Raw genomic sequence first — 21541 nt, 5'->3', positions numbered from 1 at the left:
AGTATGGACACTGTGTGTGTGTGTGTGTATGTGTGTGTGTACACTGTGAGGTGCTTCACACCAGCACACTGCCCCCGTCATAACCCTTAAAGAGCGATCCAGGAGAGACCGAGGAGGAAATGGAGCCTGTGAAGGGTTACTGATGTGCATTTTTACCCTGCGGTTTTAAAGGGAGGCCAGCCAAAACCTCTTCTTGGTTAGAGAGGGAGCCATAGAAAAAAAAAAGGGTGAAAGAATAAAAGAGATGGAAGTTCAGCAGCTTGAAAGTGTGCGTAGGAAGAGTATATTTTCAGCAGAGGTTGTAAAGATGTGGATCAAATTAAGTTGTTGAAGTGTGGACATTCCTAAAAAACAACATCTCACAGGGAGTTTCCTTTAACTCAAGGCCTCTTAGTTGTACTGCGACAGTATATGGATGTCGCATGTTGCTATAACTTCTGAACCATTCTGAAATATGAACGTCTGAATTTACAAAAAACAATGTGCTGTAGAAGACACAGGCACACATTTGCTTTAAACGTGTGCACATGCACAAATACATGCATTTTCCAGGTGAGAGTGACAGGCCTCAGTGAAACCCTTAATCTGAGCAAGCAACTGTAGAGAATAACATTGAGCCGTACACATGCATTGTATTTCTTTTACAGAGGCAGAACACGTGCCTATCTCTCTTAAAAAAGGCAAAAGAAACAAGAAAATATAGACTGAGGGTCCAAAAATATAGTCAAAAATTATTGAAGTACTTTATAAAGGAACTAGTGTCCGTATGTATCTTTCCAGTACACCATTTTTAATGCATATGTCACTTTTTTTGCCCAAATAAATCATCACCACAAATGCATTTTTCTCACCCTTATTGAACATCATTTCCATGAGGCAACATACAAATATCCAGGGGTGATGATTAAGTTTAAATGTAATTGATTGTTCATCAGAAGACCCTTTTGAATCTTCTAGAAAATAAGGTATGCATATTTATTTCCCTTAAATAGCGTAATTTATGCAGGAGAGGGTTAACATTACCTATACATGATAATATATTGTTTCTTATTTAATTGTGATAAACGTTATAACCACAAGAGGGCAGAATCTCCCTGTAATAAGCAGTGATGTTATCATACGGTGGAGGGTCAGTGTGTGTGTCACACTTTGCATCTCTGTCATTTAGCTCAAGCTTTTTGATTCTGCACCACTCTGAAGTCAAGCTGAAGAATTGCAGATTAAAAGTGAGTTGTTTGTACGCAGTTGAGACGGTATAGAAATGACATGCCTGGTACTGTACATTGCTCATTCATACTTTTTCACAAAGAGCAGTAAGTGCGTTAAACAGTGGTGTTTATGTCGAGAGCAGCTGGACCTTCAGCTGAGCCTTTTTATTCAGACATGGACAACAAGCTCAATTGTTTCTTTGTGTTCTCTAACAGCAGAAATTGTTATCGCCCACAAATATGCATTATTTATTTTATTTAGGACTAAAGTGCATTGTCAGTTTCCAAAAAACACTGCGCTAAAGCGCACACACACTATGACACAGAACACATGTAGCCATAGGGCGAAGGGCAGAGTGGTGTCCAGAGCCGGTCTGACCGTTACAGACAAAAGGTTAATTCACCTGATCACATTTAATGAGAGTGCCATCATCAATCGCTGCAGCCTGACACGGTGACATTTCACAGAGGCCACGCGGTGACCTGCTGGCATTTGGGACACACTAGACACAAAGGGGCCAAGGTCTGAATCCAAATCGTCTGCACGTGTGTCTATGCATGCTGGTGTGTGTGCATGTGCTTATTTGTGTAAAAGACTGCCGTTAGAGAACATCTTGAGCCGTCGAAGCAGCTCTGTACTGACTTCTCACTGAAATGTAAAACTAGAGGTTTAAATCATAGTTAGTTAGTTGCTAATTTTCACCAAAATCATTTATTTAAGTAAAATGACCAACACAGCAATGTGGAAATACTCCATTGTAGGGCTACAGCTAACAATTATTTTCATCATCGATTAATCCGCGGTACTTTCTAGAGCTGTGTATTGGCAAGCACCCACCATACTATGTATCGCGATATATTGCAATACGATAAATATTGCAATACTCCTTTTTTTACCATGAAAGTGTTCGGAAGTCCACCGATGCCAAAAACTCCACAGTCTAAGCTAAATGTCTTCTTGAACTCACCATTTTGCTGCTTCTACTGTTCCAGTGTGGTGCAGGTTGAATAATGCCATATTCAAATGAAGCCTTTTTATTATACAGGAACCAAAGCTTCATCAATGAAAGTTGACATCGTGGCAGGTCTATGGATTTGCATGTTGTATCTGGATGTGTGTGTGTGATGCAAAAACAGCCCTGCTGCTTGTCGAGGTGCATCATGCACTTTGCATTAGTGTTTTTACTCATTTGTATATATCTATTTAAAGCAATTACTCCTTTTTGGATCCAGTGTGATTCAGTGTCAAGAGCTGCACATCTAATTGCATTTTTCACATTTTCACGCTCTCACACGCAGCCCAGTAACAGAGGCTTTGTTTATCCGACGCGTGGGAAAGGTGCCGTGGTCAGACATGGCTTACTTGGGTGAGACTAAAGGGCCGGAGTGGCCGCTGTCCAGAGAGAAGGCGGCGTATAGCTCCGAGGGATTAGCACAGTATTGAGTCGAGAGCTCCTGATCCGCATCGTGCAGCTTCACGGGCTTCCACTGCTGAGGCTGACGTGCAAGTGCTTGTGGATACACCGTTGCGTTTTGTGTACCTGTGCACTGCAACCATTACTGGCACGGACACATGGATTGAACCCACGCACTATAATGCTTACAGCTACATTTATAACCTGATCTTTGAAGTTGCATTTGTCTGGGGAATGCCAAGCCTGGGATAGTCCACCACTGCTGGGTCCCACACATACATCACACATACACTGGCATGTACAAGAATTAAAGGGTTCTACAGTTTATAGTTCGCTTTAATGCTGAAACCCTCGGTAGTTCCAAAGCACAAGGCTCACTGGTTATTCAGCATAATGGAAAGCTGCATTTGAGTGTGTGTGTGAACCCCTTTCGGTCTGTTTTAAGAGCACTCAGTATCTTAATGACCCAATACAAAATATGGTTGCACATAAGTGTAGTGTGAGTTGAGTTAATCCATGTGCAAATGTCATGCGCATTAAAGGAGAAGGCGACAAGCCTGAGGAATAATGGTTGGATTGTCTTGTCAGGAAAACTGCCCAAAACAGTCGATCAACAGAAAACGAATCCACAAAATTAATCGATGACTGGTTATTATTTGTCATAATACATTTAAATACCTTTCAGTGTCTTATAGCCTTCATTCTGGCAGACTAGATGTCTTACAGCATTGGTGCCTCTCACAGTTCAGGATATAAAGTGGAACCTGTTGCAGCATTCAAGGTATCCTTTTTACAGTTTTGTTAACATTCACTGTTTCTCACTAAAACATAATGTTTATCCTTAAATCCTAATAAATGTGTAGAAACCAGGGATGCTAAATTCTGATGCTTCAACCCCTCAAGTACCCAGTTACGTTCCCGTGTCATGCTTGCTACCTGCTGATTTAAATGTATGTTTCCTGTGCACATTACCGCCTACAACCATCGGTGGAATTTCTGCATGCAATCCAAACAAAGTAGCACTACCAGTGGTCAAACACTCCACAGGGTACCTTTTTTAAAAGCTAGAGCGGCTTGTACTGTGTTCCGGCTCTCAGCGGGATTATCGAGCTTTGCATCGTCGGACTTTCTTTTTTCCTTCTAGCTCGATCTGCTGCCAGTCTTTAGTGTCCACGTCTGGTCATAACAACTGTATCTTACCATCTGGGAAATTGTGATGAGCAATTATTTACTATTTTCTGACAGTTTTATCAATAATCCATAAGCAAAATAATCATCAAGTGCAGCTAACTGATAGATAAGGATAAGTGGATCTATATAGATTTGTCCATGAAGGCTTTTTTTAAAGGAAAAATGCCAAACATTCACTGGTTCCACTCTTTCTTTATGTCTCTTCAATTAGTCATATATTCTAGGAAATATCATAATATTTGAGTTAGGTTTCGAGGATTTCTGGTTGAATTAATCAACAATAATAATAAAAAGAAATGTGTTGGCTGCAGCCGTATCCATCTTTGATAATTGAACAGTTCATCTCAGTCAGTGGAGATGAAGGGAGACCTCAAGAAAGAATTACACTCATACACCTCGTATTTCCTGTCTTCTTTTCCTTGTGAGGAATCTGTGTATTATACTCCTCATCATTTGACTACCACAGTATCCGAGTTATTTCTCTCATGGCAGCTTTGCTATGCATTCAGGATGATACTGTAGCTCCAAGGCCACATTAACAAGCTGATCTTTGAACAGGAAGTATTCCCCTTCTGACTTCCCTTGTTACAGACTGGCTTCACAGACAACCGTTGGAAACCAGAGGCCCTTTTGCAAAGGTCATGTGGACAGTGCGTGTCAAAGTGTAACAATGGGAGGCTGTGTGGTGAGGCTGTGTTTATGCAACATGTATGAATGTCTCTGTGTGTGTGTATGTGATCGTCCTGGGGCTCTAATTAGAGGCGGGGGTGTTCAGGTATCTCAGGCTGATTCTTTGTAACTCGATCCTGACGCGAGGACACGAGGGCAGTATTTTCAGTGTCTCTTTAAAAAAGGATTTCTCTTTCTTCCGGCTGTCGCGGATCTCAGCTGCATTTCCACATGAGCTATATCTATAAAAGGTATAGTCGCATTCAGAAATCCCATGTGTGTCGGAAGCTTTAGGTGTTTTCTTGTGGTGTGGCGTGCCACAGATGGGGGGGGGGGGGTTTCTGCTGATTAAAGATTGATGAGCAGCTGAGTGCCATGTAGCCTGAGCCGAGCATTCCTGCACTCTTTTATGTTGTGTGTGTGTGTGTGTGTGTGTGTTTGTTTGTGTGCAGACTGAGCTAGAGACGCAGGCTGTGGCAGGGCTGTTGTGAAGGTATCAGATTTAACTAAGCTCATATTTCACCTGCTATGCTGCTTGTGTGTGTGTGTGTGTGTGTGTGCAGAGAATAAACAATTAAAGTCTGTTTTGACTGTTTTTCCCACATTCCTCTGTATCTTCTTTCCTTGTGTGCCCCATCGTTCTATTACACATACTGACATGTGACATGAGAAGTATTTTACACAGACTGTCGCATTACTTTGAGTGTTTAAAACCTTACCCCTAATGTTTTGATCCGGGCTCTTTTTAACAGCTTAAACAAAACACCCACTTACTTTATCACCACGATACTTAAAACAGTTAAAGCTGTTCTTTGTAAGATAACGTATCAGATTAAAATGTGAAAACGATGTGGCAATGTGTAAGGAGTCTCTTGTAGTAACAATCCCACAGAGAATCATCACCTGAATCTGAAGCTTCTCTCGACTTAACAGAGCTTTATAGCGAGTTTCAGCTCTCGTTTAGCTATCGGGCAACTTTACTGCTTTAGTTCACTGTAACCGCCCCTAATACTGTTGTTTTTCAGTCACAGCAGGGAGCTGTTGTCATCGGCAAAAAACTTCTAAAAGCCCACTGTACACTATACCTGCTCAGCACCAAACGGCAGATAGACACAGCTGCTGACAAACTGGTGAACATATTGGAGCATTGAGCAGCTAATGTGGACAAATGAATGACAGTTTCTAAAGTTTAGCAATTTCTTCCAATGTTACCAATATATCCGTAATATGCTAAAATCTAGTCGAGCTCCAGTAATATTATTGCTTTTTATCATAATTTCCATATCTGGTTCAAATATTTTCATCAAATTTGCAAACTCAGTTCTTAGCTAATTAAAACATTGAATTATTTGTTACAGTATTGAGTTTTGATAAGGACAGAAGAAGATAAAAGATAACTTTAAAAGGAAGTAGGTTGATGTTTTTGATATTCTGTGGGACCCGAAACACTGAGACAGGGAGACGAATGACTACAAAACACAAGAGTGGACGTTTGCTGTGGCACGCCATCACTCAGTTCCTCTAATAAATGCATCAGCGGTGTAATAAACGCCACTCACACATTGTGACCACATAGTGTTAAATAAGTGCATTTTGAAGCGGCAAAGAGAGATATAAGTGAGGAGAAGAGGGAGGCTGCATGAAGGAATGAATGAATGACCTCATCATTGCCTGGACCTTTTGTTGAGTGGCATTATGGGTAGACCCCAGAGAGAGTGGTTGATGTGATCTGAGTGGCAAAGATCAGTTTCTGCTTAAAGAGATTTTTTTTTGTATTATATCGGTCCTTTATATCCTTCTTAATATGTAAGCAAATCATTTACTAATGCATTATAGTATAGGCCATTGGAACAACTTTTGTGTTGCCAGGGACCAAAATCAATATATTGATATTTACAATGGCAGACTTGCTGGATTAAAACCTTTTATTAATGGCATGCTAACATGTAGAATGTTAGACTCATTAGAAAATAGGAAATCCAGCATGATGATGAATTACCAACTTGTGTAATGTGGCCTATGAAGAAAAAGGAAAGCCAAACAGTTGTTCACAACCTGGCAACCCAAAGGTTGCTCTCATTTTTAATAACTTATTCTGTTCTATCATATGAAAGAATAGGAACGTATTTACTCATTAATAAATCCGTTACAAGTTAAAGGTGACTTAAGTGTAACGCCAATTGACTTAAAAATAAAAGCTGATACGAGATAATATAGGCTGCATTTCCTGCGCCTAACTGAGCAGGATGTAAATGCATGTTCAAATTCACTTCTTATTTTCTCTCACACCGAATGATGTGAAGCGAAGCTGCAGCCTCGGTCCTGCATCCTGTTAGGAATATCCTAATATCACTTTGCGCTCCAGGATATTATAACTGTAGATGAGCGTCACGTAATTGACGGTGATGTAACAGTAGCTCAAAGAAGAAGAAGGAAGGGGGGCGATACAGATATTCTGCCCTGAATGGTGCCTTTTGCTCTGCAGAGCCTCCAGCAACAAATTGTGGAGGGGAGGGAGGGAGGGAGGGAGGAAGGGGGGGGGGGGGGGGTGAAAGAGAGAGAGCGAGATCGCACAGTAAACACACAGCTCCTATGGTAGAGCCGTTCCGCTTCATCATCATGCTGTGACCAGTTGCGCGTAGAGACCGGAGCCAAAACGAGTCCGACCGCCAACCGGGTTTTGATCAGCTGTTTGGAGTTTGCGCCGCAGTGATGTCTCTGCGCTCTTAACGGGAGGACAAACACACGGAGAGAAGAAGAAGCCGGTTTGTTGTTCTCGCCTGGTCCGTTGGACTGACATCGCATGGGGACATGAACAGTGTGGATCCAGCCTCTAACAAACTGTTGACTTTCAATCATCGGTAAAAAAAACGACAACCGAAAAACATCCTACTTTTACCTGTGTTTCTGCATGCTACCTGTCATCTGTTGAATGCATGTCGTCGCTCCTTCACATACCTGCAGCACTGGCTTATTTTATTCTGCAGCCCCGAGCAAATGAGACAAAGCTCAAGACACCTGCTCCGGTGTGCAAACCATTTATGCGTAAAGTGCCTTTTTGCGCTCTCGGATCGTCTAATAACGTTAAGAATAATCGACTGTTTGGGTCGAGTTTTGATACCAGTTATGTATGAAGTGTTTTTTCCATTTACTCTGGCACGGCTGGCAAACGGAGCCCTACTGAATCCACAAGTCTCCAGTCTGGAAGTATTGACGCTTCACATCAGACTCTTTCAGCCACCAACAGCTTTTAATTGAACCACTGCGCTGGTTTATGCGCAGCTTTGTCGCCAGTTTTATGAAACTGAATCGGTTCATCTGTGCGGATATTCTGTTGCTTATTAATTGTGCCGATATTTCAGTATGCACAAGGGAAATTATGAATTATTCATCGCATGCTTTTCTGTTCATGGTAGAGTGGAGGTACATGCAGCTCTGGCATTATGTCAGCGACATAATAACGTATGCAGCAACTCTGAAGGCAGGCATCTGGCTTAAACTGTACAGCTGAGTTCAGATATAGTCCAGGGTTACTTAGTAGCTCATTTCCAGCCTCTTAGATTGTTCTGAAAATGCCATGCTGTGCAATGCAGTTACACCTGAACAGAGAGAGATCATATGGTGATCATAAAGCTCTTATGGCACAGTGCTGCCAATAGCGGAGACGCCTCCTCTCCATGCTGCACCACTGGTGCGGAGAGGGAGGAGAAGAGCCGGAGATGTCAGGAAATTTCCATGAAATGCTCCTTTTGTTATGAAAGCCACTTATGACTTATCATATTGCTGATATGGCGTGATTTGGCTTATTTTCTTTCTCTGTTTTGTGTGAGAGTCATCTGCGTCTTCATCCAGCTCATCCTCATATTTTCTATTAGTTTTATTGAGAATCATCTAGAAGCTCTAGTAGAAAAGGTGTCTGGTTAGTTTGCATCTGCACTGTGCATGTAGAGCACCAATCTGTAACTAACTTTTTTTTAAATTAATTTACAAATTAAAGTCTTAGCGGATGGATCGGATGAAGTGAAATTGGATTAAAGTTGCCAAATTGAACCCGTTACCTCATTTTGGAGGAAAAAAAGACTAGTGCTATTGTTCTACATTTTAAGGTCACATGATTGCAGTCATTTCTAGGAACTGCAGTAGGAAACAGTCATTTAAATTATTAAAATCGCACATTTAATTGCCAGATGTACGTCTGCGACAGAAAGCTGTTGAATGTTTGATCAATTCTGGATGTTGGACCTATTTCATACGTGTCATTGTTGCTCTCAAGAGTCTTGATTTTGCTTCTGCTTGTTGACATCGAGGTCTACACAATCTCAAAAAGAGCCTTTTTGGAGTGATTTAAAGGTTTAAAGAGTCGCACCGTATTTAACATAACCGATAAAAGGATTGGCTTCTTTTCTTCGGCAGAATGAGGTTTAGTATGATGGGTGGCAGTGTGATTTATGCTTCACATTTCACTGTACTGTATGGAGCCTTTCAGTGGCGACTGTCCATTGTCTTGCGACAGAAACCACAATTTGTAACCTTTCCCGTACTCCATTACTGAGGGCAGCGGTTGAGTAATGAATATCTATTTTACCTCTGTTCTGTTTCAGAGCTATTTCTCTTTGGTCCAAGCTTTCAACGTCATTTTTCTTTGGCAAACAGCCATTACGCTGCTGCAAAGGGATTGAACCTTTTGTGGTGCAGAGTTCAAGTTATGTCCAAACATATGGGCGGCTTTGAATGCTGGATAATGGTCTCAAATGTTCAGCAGCATGTCAGGACTGTCAGGCAACGGGACAGGTATTTTATCAATCACTCTTGTAATCACAAGACTGCGAGTCTGAAGCTATGCTGGTAGCTCTGTAGTCTGTGCGTACAGTAGGTTGAGCTTTGAGCTAAACGCTAATGCCGGTATGCTAACATACCCACAATGACAATGCTAACATGCTGATGTTTAGCAGGTATCATTTTTACCATGTTCACTGAAGTATTTGTGTACGTTAGCATGCTAACATGTACTAATTGGCACTAAACCCAAAGTACAGCAGAAGCTGATGGGGATGCAATTAGTCCTGCAGGTATTTAGCTCTTAACCATCCCAAATATTGCCGTCAGATGAAAGCCTTGATGTCTTTGCAATCCATCCAATAGTTTTTGAGATATTTAAATTTGGACTAAGTATTGACCTTAGTTGACCTGACTGACATCGCCATCCCATAGAGCCATGCAAATAGCAATAATATAAAATGGGCATCTAACCTCATAATATCTGTGCTCTTTAAGCTGTATTATTTTGGAATTTAAACGAATGTTTGACAAAACTCAGCACTTGCTGGAGATTTGAAGTAAAAACATGACTGGGACAAGTTTGTATTTCCCCCCAAGAATAAAGTATCTTCTATCGGTTTCAAACCTAAGTTTTGGTGCGTAAAGCAATAATTCCTGACAGGATGAACGAGCTCGCACCTTAAAGGATCTTTTTCTTTGTTGCTTTAATTCTTCGAACACTCTATACTTGAAATCTAAATATGTCATCTCCACTGCGTTGCACTCCCAGAGCTCTATTGACAGGTCCATGTTCCTCATTACACTGGAGGCACTTTACTTCTTCGGCTCGTTCCGCCTCTTTAATAGGTGTCAGCACAGCTTTTTGGTCTGACAGAAACCACCTTGTGCACAAATGGCTCTTAACTCACCAAGGGCTACACCTCCTACATGTGTTAAATTATCTCTCCTGTTGAAAGAGAATTTGACACTGAACACTTTTCTCCGAGTACACAGGGAAGCATTTTAAATCTGGCAATATACAGCCAAGTGTTTTGGTTTTGAAAACACATCTTTCCTTGTGTGTGTGTGTGTGTGTGTGTGTGTGTGTGTGTGTGTGTGTGTGTGTGTGAGTGACTGCTTTAATGCATGTCTTGAACCACAGCGACTACAGAGATGTTGTTGATGGTATATGCAATTTCAAATCCCCCCCCCCCCCAAAAAACTATCTTTTTTTTTCATCTTTTATTATTGCCTTTCAGTTCAGTCTGAACATAAAATGTCCATCCATATGTACCATCCCAAGAAGCCTTAATAGAAGATGTGTTTCCTCAGGAGATAGAGGAGTTTTTCATTAGGAAGGTGGGTGGGGTGGTATCACTTCATCTTCCCAGCACCAAGGTGCAATCCTTCTCATGACTGCTCTCGGAGGAAAGGTGAAGGGCAGGAAAGATAGCAACCTGGCTGTTGAAGAAGAAAAAGTGGGAGCACACAAAGGTAAATGCTGTGATGGAGCACATGTTGTGGTGGAGCTCCAGCAGACCCCACCCCAATCACCAGTATAGAGAGGAAGAGAGTGGGTCAGGAAACAGTGATGGATACATCCTGTAGCACAAATGCTCTTTAAAATGCGTCCTTTTAAGCTTGAGTGTGCATTATATATTACCCACTCTGCAGACAGAGAGAGAGAGAGAAACCTGACCAGGGAGGAGAAGAGTTAAGGAGAGCTATAAGAGGAGTGGGGGATGTGGTCCAAAGAGACCAAGGAAGCAGAAAGCATGCAGGTCGTATTGTCACTCAGACAATCATAAAGACATATGCAAACATGAAATACCACCCACATGTGCACACGCATGGTTTACCACTCGCTGGTGTATAGAGGGCTGCAGGCATGAGTCCTAAAAGGCGGAAATAAGTTAGAATTTCTCTGCTTCCGGTTCCCTTGTCTCCATGTCTGTTTTTTATATTTATTTATTTTTACGGGTTTTTGGTTAGATGCCTGAAATGAAGTCTGTGGTTAACACAAGTTTAATAATTATAAATGTTTTGTTCTACGACATAAAATATTTCGATCGTTTTGAAGCTTAAACGTGTCTGTTGCCAACAAGTGGCTAATTGAGACACCATCACTGGAACACTAGTTTGCCTTTAGCTGAGTGGTGGTGGTGCAGTTAGTTTATAGCCTAACGTTAGCTTTTTGCTTCTGTGATTGTATTTACGCTGAAAAAAAAACATAAAAGTGGTGTTCATTCGCGAAGATTGTCTTGCTAAACAAAACCTGTAAGTATCCTAAACATGTGTTTGCCACAGAGCTTATTTTTTGCAGTAACCCAATAGGAAGTCCCATTGGCTTTTTGTCGAGGGGAACCAGTGCGATGCCAACTTCTGGGTTCCTGGAGCTATAGAATTACGTTTTAGGTCCTGAGGTGAAGCCTGAGTAGGGCTCAGGTGGTATAATGAATACAAACATGTACAACAATCAAAAGGCAGCAAAGTTAATTTAGTGTGTATCAACACAGATTGGTGCTTCTCAAGGCTGTTGTGTATCACAGGGGAACATGCAAAATCATTTTAAGTGGCATTTTTAGGACACATTTGTTCTGACTAAAGCATGCTAAAAGGTTAAATGAATATTTGTCGCTCAAAAGTGAGCCTAATGGCTCAAACAATAGGCCGAAAAATATTCGTAATGCTTCTTGTTTCTTTGTTGGATTCAAAAGTCTATAAGCAAGCAGTGAGGCTTTGCAAAGGCAGCAGAGCTTACTGCTAATGTCAGCATGCTAACATGAGCACAGTGGGGGTGTTAATATGTTGATGTTCAGCAGGTGTGAAGATCAATAATGTTCACATTCTTAATTCAGCATGTAGGCATGCTAATATTTGCACTAAACGTATACAGTTGAGGCTAATGATGGCATTAGATGAAAAGTCATTGGATCGCTGTTTTCCTTATATTTGATACTTCATAATTGTTCAGTTAGAGGGCCTTATAAACTTCTAAACGATCCCAAATCTTCCAAATCCAGCTGTTCTGCATGTAACAGTAAAAGATGGTCGTCTCTTTCCATGTATTAGCGGACGTGTCTAGTCTGTGTGCGCATTTGGCTGTTTGACCAGTCAGTGCAGTCCGCTCTCCCAGCCATAGGCTCCATCTTTCACTGTGGCTTAATTCAATCAGGACCAGCGTCTCAATCAGAACTGGGGTTGGCCGCCGCTCCCGGCCAGTCACCATGCCACCAGCCGCCCAACCACATCGACAACGACTCAGACAGGAGGAAGGGAAAGAAAGAAAAAAAAAAAAAAGGGAAGGAGAGAGAGAGAGAACGTAGGGCGAACAAAGTAGGCATGACCAAGAAGACAAATTGAGATCCAAGAAAGACGGAAGAAAAGCAGATGCTGCAACTGCCTCAGTTTATATGTGCCTGTGTTGTGTGATGGAGGACAGACAGGCCATGTGTCTGACCATGCATTTGTGTTGCAGCTCTGCCTCGGAGGACTTGGGCTGCAGGCGGGGAGACTTCAGCAGGAAACACTATGGTTCGGTGGAGCTGGTGAGTCCCACCCACAATGCACTAATCTGTTTGTTGCTGTCTTTCATGTCTCACTGTGACCGTCCCCTCATCCTCTTTGTGGATTCTTCTGCTCATGATCTCCCCTCCCTTTTCGCCTCTCTCTCTCGCTCTCTGTTATTGCCTTCCCCTCTTTTCTTTTGTTGACATGGACGGACAACAGAGGGGGACTGATGAGTCATGACGTCCTGGGTGTGGTCCAGCGATATGCTTTGCCAGCGTGGATCACAATGGGTGATCGTCTCACAGTGATGCAGGACTCTGCTGCCTGCTCAGCCTCCAAAGTTCATTTGTTTTGAATGCTGCATCACAGTGTGTGTCTTTGTGGTTGGTTACTAAGCTGTTGAGTCATTATTGCTTTAGGGGAGTGTGTGTGTGAACGTCCCTCCACTGTGAGCTGAATGCGGCTCTGTGCATCCCGATAGCCCAGAGGGACAGGAAGTCCTACGGTTTCACACTGCAATCGTACTTCCTACCCTCGACATATTGTGGGTTGTTCCGTGAGTGCTGCGCGCCACGTGTACGACTGATTAGTGTTGAGGAGAAACCACATGCCGCCTATCGGCGCTAGCAGACACACAATGCTGCTGTGTGTGTGTGTGTGTGTGTGTGTGTGTGTGTGTGTGTGTGTGTGTGTGTGTGGGGGGGGGGGTGTGTACGTGAGAAAAATAATGAGAGAGAGAGCAGTTGCCAAACACCGTAGTGAGTGTGAGCCAGCATGAGTGAACTGATAGCCTCAGTACTCACAATGTGCCCGTCACACAGCAGTGTGAGACACCTCTTCCTCTTCCTCCGCACTAAACGCTGTGTGACTTCTTCATTTGTGTATATGCTACACTAGAATTTCATATGAAGGCTTAAGGGTCGTCTGTGATCCAACATGATGGATACACTTTTAGATATTAAGACAATATGCTTTGGTAATTATTGAAATGGATGAAAAGTTGAAAACGGTTTGACGCTAATAAGAGGGACTGGTCCTGTTAAAATGACCTCCCGAGTTGTTCACTGTAGGCTGAACAAAAAATTATTGTCATTCATTATTGATTTGTTAATTGTGGCATCTATCACATGTTACGTAATTAAGCGGAAACCACTTATGGTGATCACAGTTTAAATAATTCACTTACACTGTTCATTTAACATAAGTGGAAATAAAATTAAAACTACGCTAATTCTATTTTATTTTTTTAACTTTACTCCCGTGATGCTTTGTCTTGAAGTCATGATGGGAAAAAGAAAGTAATTTGTCAATGAAAAATGTAGTCGACTCGAAGCGGATGACAAACGAGCCGACGCGATGCAGCAGCAGAACTTGGTTTTCATGGCTGCTAGTGATGGAAACAGAAACCAACGGGCATTGGCACGTGTCGCCCTCGCCCTCGTCAAGTGGATAATAATTTTAAAAGTGTACAGTATCCGTTTCAAACCAACCCTGTTTTCTTTTTACCATTACCAGAATCTTTTCCTAGCCTTTATCAAAAAATGTGTGGTAAGCACCAAACATTACGGTCCTGCTAATCGGGACATCAGATTTTTTAGTGGCTATGCGGTGAATTTTGTGTTTAAAGAAATATTTGGGTCATTCGCTTCTTATTCGCTTTCCTGCTGCAAGTTAGATAACAGGATCAATACCGCTCTCATGTCTGTTCAGTCGACTTGAAGCCAGAGTTAGCAAGTGACTAGCTTAGCACAAAGACGGGAAACGGCCAGCACCTCGACAGTTTGTTTAATTCACACAAAGACAGAAATGATGTGCTCGAACAATTTCTTTGAGTCTCTACTGTCAACCTCACACTGTCAGGTTAGCTGTTTACCTGCTTCCAGTCTTTATGCTAAACTGAGATAATCTCCTGCTGCCTCGAACTTTATATTTAGCACACTGTGGGTAGCGATCATGAATGGGATGACAAACCACCTTATTGTGTAAAATGGACATTCAATGTTTTAATTAACACAAACGGAACCAATTACAACTGCTCTACAGCCTCTTATTTGGCCTTGATGAGTATAGTTCATGTTGACCTGCAACAACACAGCCTTCTTGGTAGTGTAAGGCCTCGTAGTTTGACCAATTAGAAGTGCTAAGGAATGATTGGTAATTCAGAACTACCATCTCAGTGTTGTTTCAATTAGCAGGAATTGGTTTAGTCAAGTAAATGTAATACCAAAACAAAACCTCACAAACCTTTTTAAAGAATAATCTTTTCCAGTATGAGTCGGTTTTTAAGACACGAAAATATCTTAAGGGATCAAAAAGGCTGTGTGCTATGTTTGATAGAAGAGTAAGTGGATAATTGCAAATGAATGGCAGGGCTTGATAAACCCAGGTTGAACTTTAGAAAGAAGCACAGGGAGGATGAGCACATGATGCCAAGCTTACTTTATAGCAATAATCTTTTGTCCTTGACTCTGCGGTGAAATTACGTCTCCGTTATTCTGTTGGAAAGAGAACTCTAATTGCCTGTGTGAACATACAAGGGAAGGTGTTTTTGTCAAGTCTGGCTCTCGCACTGTTTAAGGCTGTGTGTCTCCAGGGGAGCTTTGTGCAAAGATTGGGAACGATTCTGGTTCTGATGCCTTTTAGCCAACAAACAGCTCCTTGTGTTGACAGTATTGAATTTGTGTGCTCACGGTCTGTGTGCCTGTCCAATGTGAAGTGGGCAACATTTCAGCACCTGACATTTCCATCAAAAACATAGAAGTCCTATAATATAAGTGGTGAATATCCACAATTCTGATGTTGTATTAACGTTAGTGTCACTTTGAAGATATTTAGCTGCTGATAAATTGCCGTCTCGAAGGAATGGAACAAGAAATGTCAGAATAGAAAAGTTTACAATTAACGTATTTGTTTTAAAATATAAGAGGCACTGCTTAGTACATATCTTGGTCACAATAAAGATAAAAATATATATATAAATATAAACATATTTTTATGTTGTGTTTTTATTGTTTTGGGATTGGCCAATATTGGTGCCAGCCTTGACAATTGAGTATCAGTTCGGCTACAATATACAAGTTGTCTTCAATTGTATTAAATGTAATGTTATAAAAGCTCTTAACATTAATTATTGTCTTAGATTTTACTTCTGTGCATGTTATTGGTGTAGTGTTAGAAAGCCCTCTCTATACTGCCAGGATCTAATTCAAGTGGAGAGAAATACTTTTGTGTTGCATCTTTTCTCGACACGACACTGACGCCAGTGTATTCCAGTGCTTTGAAGAAGAACATGCTTTCAAATGTCTGAACACAAGTGGGAGACACAGATTCAAAGCAGGGTCTCCCTAATAAGAGAGACCAGCATAAGCAGAGCCGTGACTCATCCTGTGTGTTTGTTTTTATTTTTGGCATCATTGAAGCCGGCTGGTAGTTGCCAATATGAGCAGCTTCCTCCACAGACACCGTTGTGACTGCATGATTCACTCTAGTCCACACATAAACCACTTTTGACATTGTGGAAGCGTGACGGATCCAGTAAGACTTCCAGTATAGAAGTGTGAAGGATCCCGTTGCATTTCAGCGCACTGATGGAGAGTTTGAACTGAATACTCTGTTCTAAGTGCGTATGAAGGACACATGAAGTTGTAGGAATCGGGGACACTTTTGAAATGCAAAGTACCCTTTTTCAGGAAAAGGTTTGAATAGATTGGCGCAGGCAGAAGACTAACAACCAGGATCCTGTTGACCCCAGAGCAGCATCTGCAGTCCGTCTGAGCTAAATTATTGTATAGCCTAAGCTACTGTAAGATATTTGATTGAGTTTCCTTTAATCAAACGGCTCTGAGTGAATTTGAATTCCCTCTGGTGAACGGAGGGATATGAATTGAGATATTTCAGTCTAGAACAAAAGTGGTGGAGTGACCAATCAAACAACAGACATTGGCAGCTCCAGAGCCCTGCCGCTAGCATGGCTAAAAAGAGTGTGGAGAATCAGTGGTGTGTATGTATGTGTGTGTGTGTGTGTAAGGTTTCTATTAACTTGTGTGCCACACACACGCACACACAAACTCTTCAAACACTCCTCCACAAAGATGTGCAAGCAAATACTCCATGATGGCATCTGCATTCAGAGAAAAGAGACAACAACAACAACACAAACACAAAGGCAACTCCCACCCTGTCTTTAGTCAGTGACAACTTCACGGTCCGCTTTTAAAAGCTTAATTGTGTGTTTGGCGCTAAAGCTGAAACCACCAATAACAATTAAACCCGTTTCATCCTGACACAACAGCTTGGAGATTGTGGCAGGGATTTTGTTTATTTCTTTTCCAAGTGAATTGAATTTTCTTCATTTTGAGATGAAGGCAGTGACGGATAGGTGAGAGGTGGGCGCTGGCTGTCTCTCTGTGTGTGTGTGTGTGTGTGTGTGTGTGTGTGTGTGTGTGTGTGTGTGTGTGTGTGTGTGTGTGTGTGTGTGTGTGTGTGTGTGTGTGTGTGTGTGTGTGTGTGTGTGTGTGTGTGTGTGTGTGTGTGTGTGTGTGTGTGTGTGTGTGTGTGTGTGTGTGTGGCATTGTGTTGAGTGGTTAGCTGTCAGTCTTGCACAGCGACTTGTGAGCAGACTGCTCCACTCCCACCTGCCTGCCAGTGTTACTGTCACTGCCTCAGAGGCTTTTGACTGCACTGTCACACTGAATTTATTCCCACCCTCGGCGTATGCGTGTCTCACCATGTGTGACTGTTTGTTTGTGTGTTCTTTCAAAGCGAGGCTGCGTGGCTTTTTGCTGAACTGTGGCCACAAGTGGCAATTACAAGATTGAGTTTCCTTTCATGAGGTACGATACGTTTAATTCTTATTTTATTATGTGGGATAGCATTAATATGTTTATTTGTGACATGCTTAAATGTAATTTAACTGTAGAAAAAGTTATTAAAGCTACAGTTAAATAGAGATGACCTTTTGTCATATTTGCTGAAATTGTCACTATATCCTGACTGTAGCACATGAGACAGAAAGTCTGTGGAAAGATCTTGTTCCTCCTCTTAGTGCTCCTATTCCACCGCACCAGGAGAAAAACGACAAACTCCAATCCAACAGTCTAGGCAGCGCTGATCCAATATGCATCACGATTCTGTTACTCCATTGTCTTTTTCTTTCCTAAAATGTTTTCAGAAGCATATTTTAGTGTAAAATGAGAACGTTTTTGACTCAGCCGCCATGTTGGAAAAAGGTAGAGCCAAAACCAAGCACGACCCACCTACCAGCTAAACATCTCTCACCCCGCCTTGAATTCCCCAAAAAAACGGAGAGAAGTCTTGATGAATGAAGCAATAGCGGGCCACGTTTAACAACAGTAATCTGGTGCCAAACTAGCAAGCGTGAAACTGTTTTCTTTTAAAATTCGAGGTAACACATTGATATACAAATGGTCATATTGTGGGTGAAATACTCCTTTATAGATTTGTAGGCCTCACAATATTCATATTTAGCTACATGCCAAGACGTGTGGACAGCTTCCTTCTTTACAGGAATACACACTCGTGAGTCATAACCAGAGCCGCTGAGGTTAACTATTGGAGAACTGCGGGATAGTTAATTACAGTAGTATATGGTGGGTGGTGCTCGTCACCTAGATTCACACAGGAACACACACTTTCAAACCCTCCCAGAAGCTGCAGATGACATTAGCTCACCAGTGCTTCTTTAACATTTGCTCTGTTTATTGTGTGTGTGAAGCTAATGATCACAGGGTTCTCTGAGAGGGCCCTTGTCTATTATTGGGATTTATACTTAGAGGTCGTTGTTCTGTTTGAGCTCAATTGCCTGTTTGACACTTAAATGAAGCTACAGCGGCGAGTTGCAATTTAAATCTCGGACCAGCTCCTCTAAACTCTGCATTTCTTGGTTTTGTTTTTCTTCCATTTGCCATGCTGTCTTCTACCCTTGCAAACTGTATCCAAGTTTCTAAAAGCAAAGTGATGCATGTAATTACTTGAAAATGAATTTGCATCCTCGAAGGTAATTGATTTTTGCTCACAAGGTCGAAGAAAACTCAATCATACTATACACAAGAATGAAACGGCGGTTTGTCATTGTAACCAGTATCATATCTTCAAAAAAATGAAACGCATGTTTAAAGTTACTACATCGTAGATTAAACTTCTATCTTCTTGCTCTTGTCTCTCCATCTCTCTCTCCTCCCCCCCATCTTCTCTGAAACATAACTAATAGTCTATTAAAGCAGCTGATGCATGGTGCTCTGCTGCTGCACTCTGAGATCACAGGCTTCACTGCAGCATCTGCCCACTCTTGAGGGCCCTTAAAGCTGCTGCACCCTACGAGTGTGATTTCCTGGGTGGTCCGACGCCTTCAGTAGTCATCGCCAGTGTTGCTGTCATATTTATGGGCAGGTTATTGGTGCTGTTGTTAGCGTGGCCGGGTTTGTCGTAGCCGCAGGCAGCGGTAATGCTAATCAGGTGCAGTCAACGGCAACACGGCAAACAGCCACATAACAGACATCGTTTGCCTTTGAATTCCAATTTTTCACCTCTCATTTTCTCCTTCACTAGTCGGCGGTTGTTACTTCATGTCTTCTGTACGGCAACATCATGCATCATCCATCATTAATGGCATTGCAGGGGTCTTCCTCTGCATGAAAGGGCTTTTTGAGTCCATGTTGTGCAGTGATCGGTTTGCTTGATCAAAGCTTGACAGGAGGAGCTCCTAGAAATAACATGAAAACAGAGATTCAACTTGTTATATTGTATGAAAGCAGACTAAATTAATTCTCAAGTATTTAAAAGATAAGTCTGTATATATTTTTCGTATTGTCGTCAAATTAAAAAAAGCCTGATGAAGCTCGTTCCTCTCTGCCAAAGAGCTGTATTGTTTAAAAAACAACTATTGAAAACACAATGGACCCTCTGTGGCACAGATGAATCGGGCTTTGACTACACAGTCAGTATTTGCGAGTAGGTTTAGTTCATTGTTGGTTTTGGTCTTGTTATGGGATTCCTTGACTTCTTGTATCGACACCATGCAATAGGGGCCGCCTGAAATTAAAAACAAAACTTCACTCATTTTGGGAAAGACTGAGCGATGTTTCCGTTTTTTAGTCGCCAAGTTTCACTTCCTTCTCTGAATGCAGCAGCTGTAGTATTTTTAACCGTCTGAGTCATCGGATGACCTATGTGACACACTGAGACGTTCATGTCCATACAGCTCTCAGACTCTGTTTATATATCAGTGCGACCTTTTAATGAGAACCATTATTTTTGAAAACATTGGGCCTTCGTTTTCACACTGACATAAACAAAAGCAGGCCTCTGTGGATTTCGCCCGGTGAAAATGACAACTGTTGCTGGCAGACTGTTAATAGACCTCCCTGAAGAGATTAGACTGGCAGGATCCTGAACCTCTATTAAATCCCTCTTAAAAACACATTTTTAGAAGTGTGCTGTCACACGGTTTGCTTGAATTTTTCACTTGAATCTTAATACAAAGGCGTTCTCTTAACTTTTATTTTATTTAAAAAAATATATTTTCTTATTGTTTTATTTTACTTATTTAGAGTAGCTACTTTTTAAAACTCAAACTGTTCTAAATTGTTTTGCCAATATTTGTCTGCCATTTCTATCTTGTATAGCACTTTGTAATTCTTTGTTTCAAAAAGAACAATGTAATTAAAGTTTATTATTATTATTATTATTATTATATGCTGATGCTAAAACTGTGATTTTGTTGGAAACTCTTCAATCTACAATTTAGAAAACAGTATTAAAAATAAAAATGTTATTTGTTCAAACATCCATTAAAACTACAGAACGTACTTGGTCATGTGACACGGTGGTTAGATTTATACTTTAATATTTGTATTCCCAAACGGTACGAGTGGAGATGATTTCATGGTGAGGAATGACTTGTCAAAAGTTTGGCTGAGTTTGCTGGAGTGTGAACTTGAGAGCTGCTATTTTGACCCTAAACTCTGATATAGCAACAAGCAAGCTCCCATACATACATATCCTCCAGCCTCGAACAACTACTTTCCCTACATATCCTGTATAACAACCCCACAAAGTGCAAGTAAGCTTATTAGCCAGGCAACATTTGCATCTTAAGCTGGAGCAGACAAACCCGGTCTAGTTCAGGTTGCTTAGAAAAATATATCAGATAACGGTTTCCTTGATTACTCTGGATCTGCATTTTCTGCCTCCTCTCTTTTTCTTCCTTTCTGCCTCTATTCATCTCCCCTCTAATTTTCTCTTTCCTCTCATCCCTCACTCATATCTTCCCTCTGACTGTGCACCTGCCTCTCTTCACCCCCCCCCTCCCTACTTACTACTTCCATCCTCGCCCTCTGCTGACTTCCTCTCCCCCTACGCCTCAGCCTCAGTGTTCTCTGCCTTCCTGGAGGATTGTGAGTGTGCATGAACGGGCCCACTGATGAGATCAATTATCTATCGGCAGTCACAAAAGTATTGATTTAATACCTCAACACACACACACACACATGCATCTCTGTCTGCACTGCAGCGCTTCTTTGTCCCATGTGCCTTGGGGAAATCAGAGGCTCTCTGAGTACGACGTGAGCTTGATTGTGTTTGCAAAATGTTCAAGTCATGCCCTAAAATGAGAGCTGTTTAAGTGTGTGTGTATAATAGAGAGTGTGTGTGTGTATGTGCGCGCATATCTATTCTCTGTCTGTAATGGTCCCACGGGGTTAAGCATCTTGGAGACGGCTATTATTCTTTTATCATCCGGCTTTTTGTTGTCATTACACATTGCTCTTTCCC

General features: G+C 41.7%; 1 protein-coding gene across 1 annotated transcript in view; it reads left to right on the top strand.

Annotated features, from left to right (window-relative positions):
* Positions 1-21541, top strand: part of garnl3 (GTPase activating Rap/RanGAP domain like 3) — a gene marked incomplete at its 5' end in the record, with an annotated part of 54808 nt that overhangs the window by 7373 nt on the left and 25894 nt on the right. The window contains one exon of the mRNA XM_079178439.1: positions 12720-12789. Within this exon, the coding sequence (XP_079034565.1) occupies positions 12720-12789 (70 nt within the window). The remainder of the gene's footprint in view (positions 1-12719; positions 12790-21541) is intronic.

The sequence above is a fragment of the Pholis gunnellus genome (genome assembly GCF_910591455.1).
Source record: "Pholis gunnellus genome assembly, chromosome: 18".
NCBI classification, from domain to species: domain Eukaryota; kingdom Metazoa; phylum Chordata; class Actinopteri; order Perciformes; family Pholidae; genus Pholis; species Pholis gunnellus.
The sequence above is the reverse complement of the archived record's forward strand: the minus strand, read 5'-3'. Positions and strand labels throughout refer to the sequence as shown.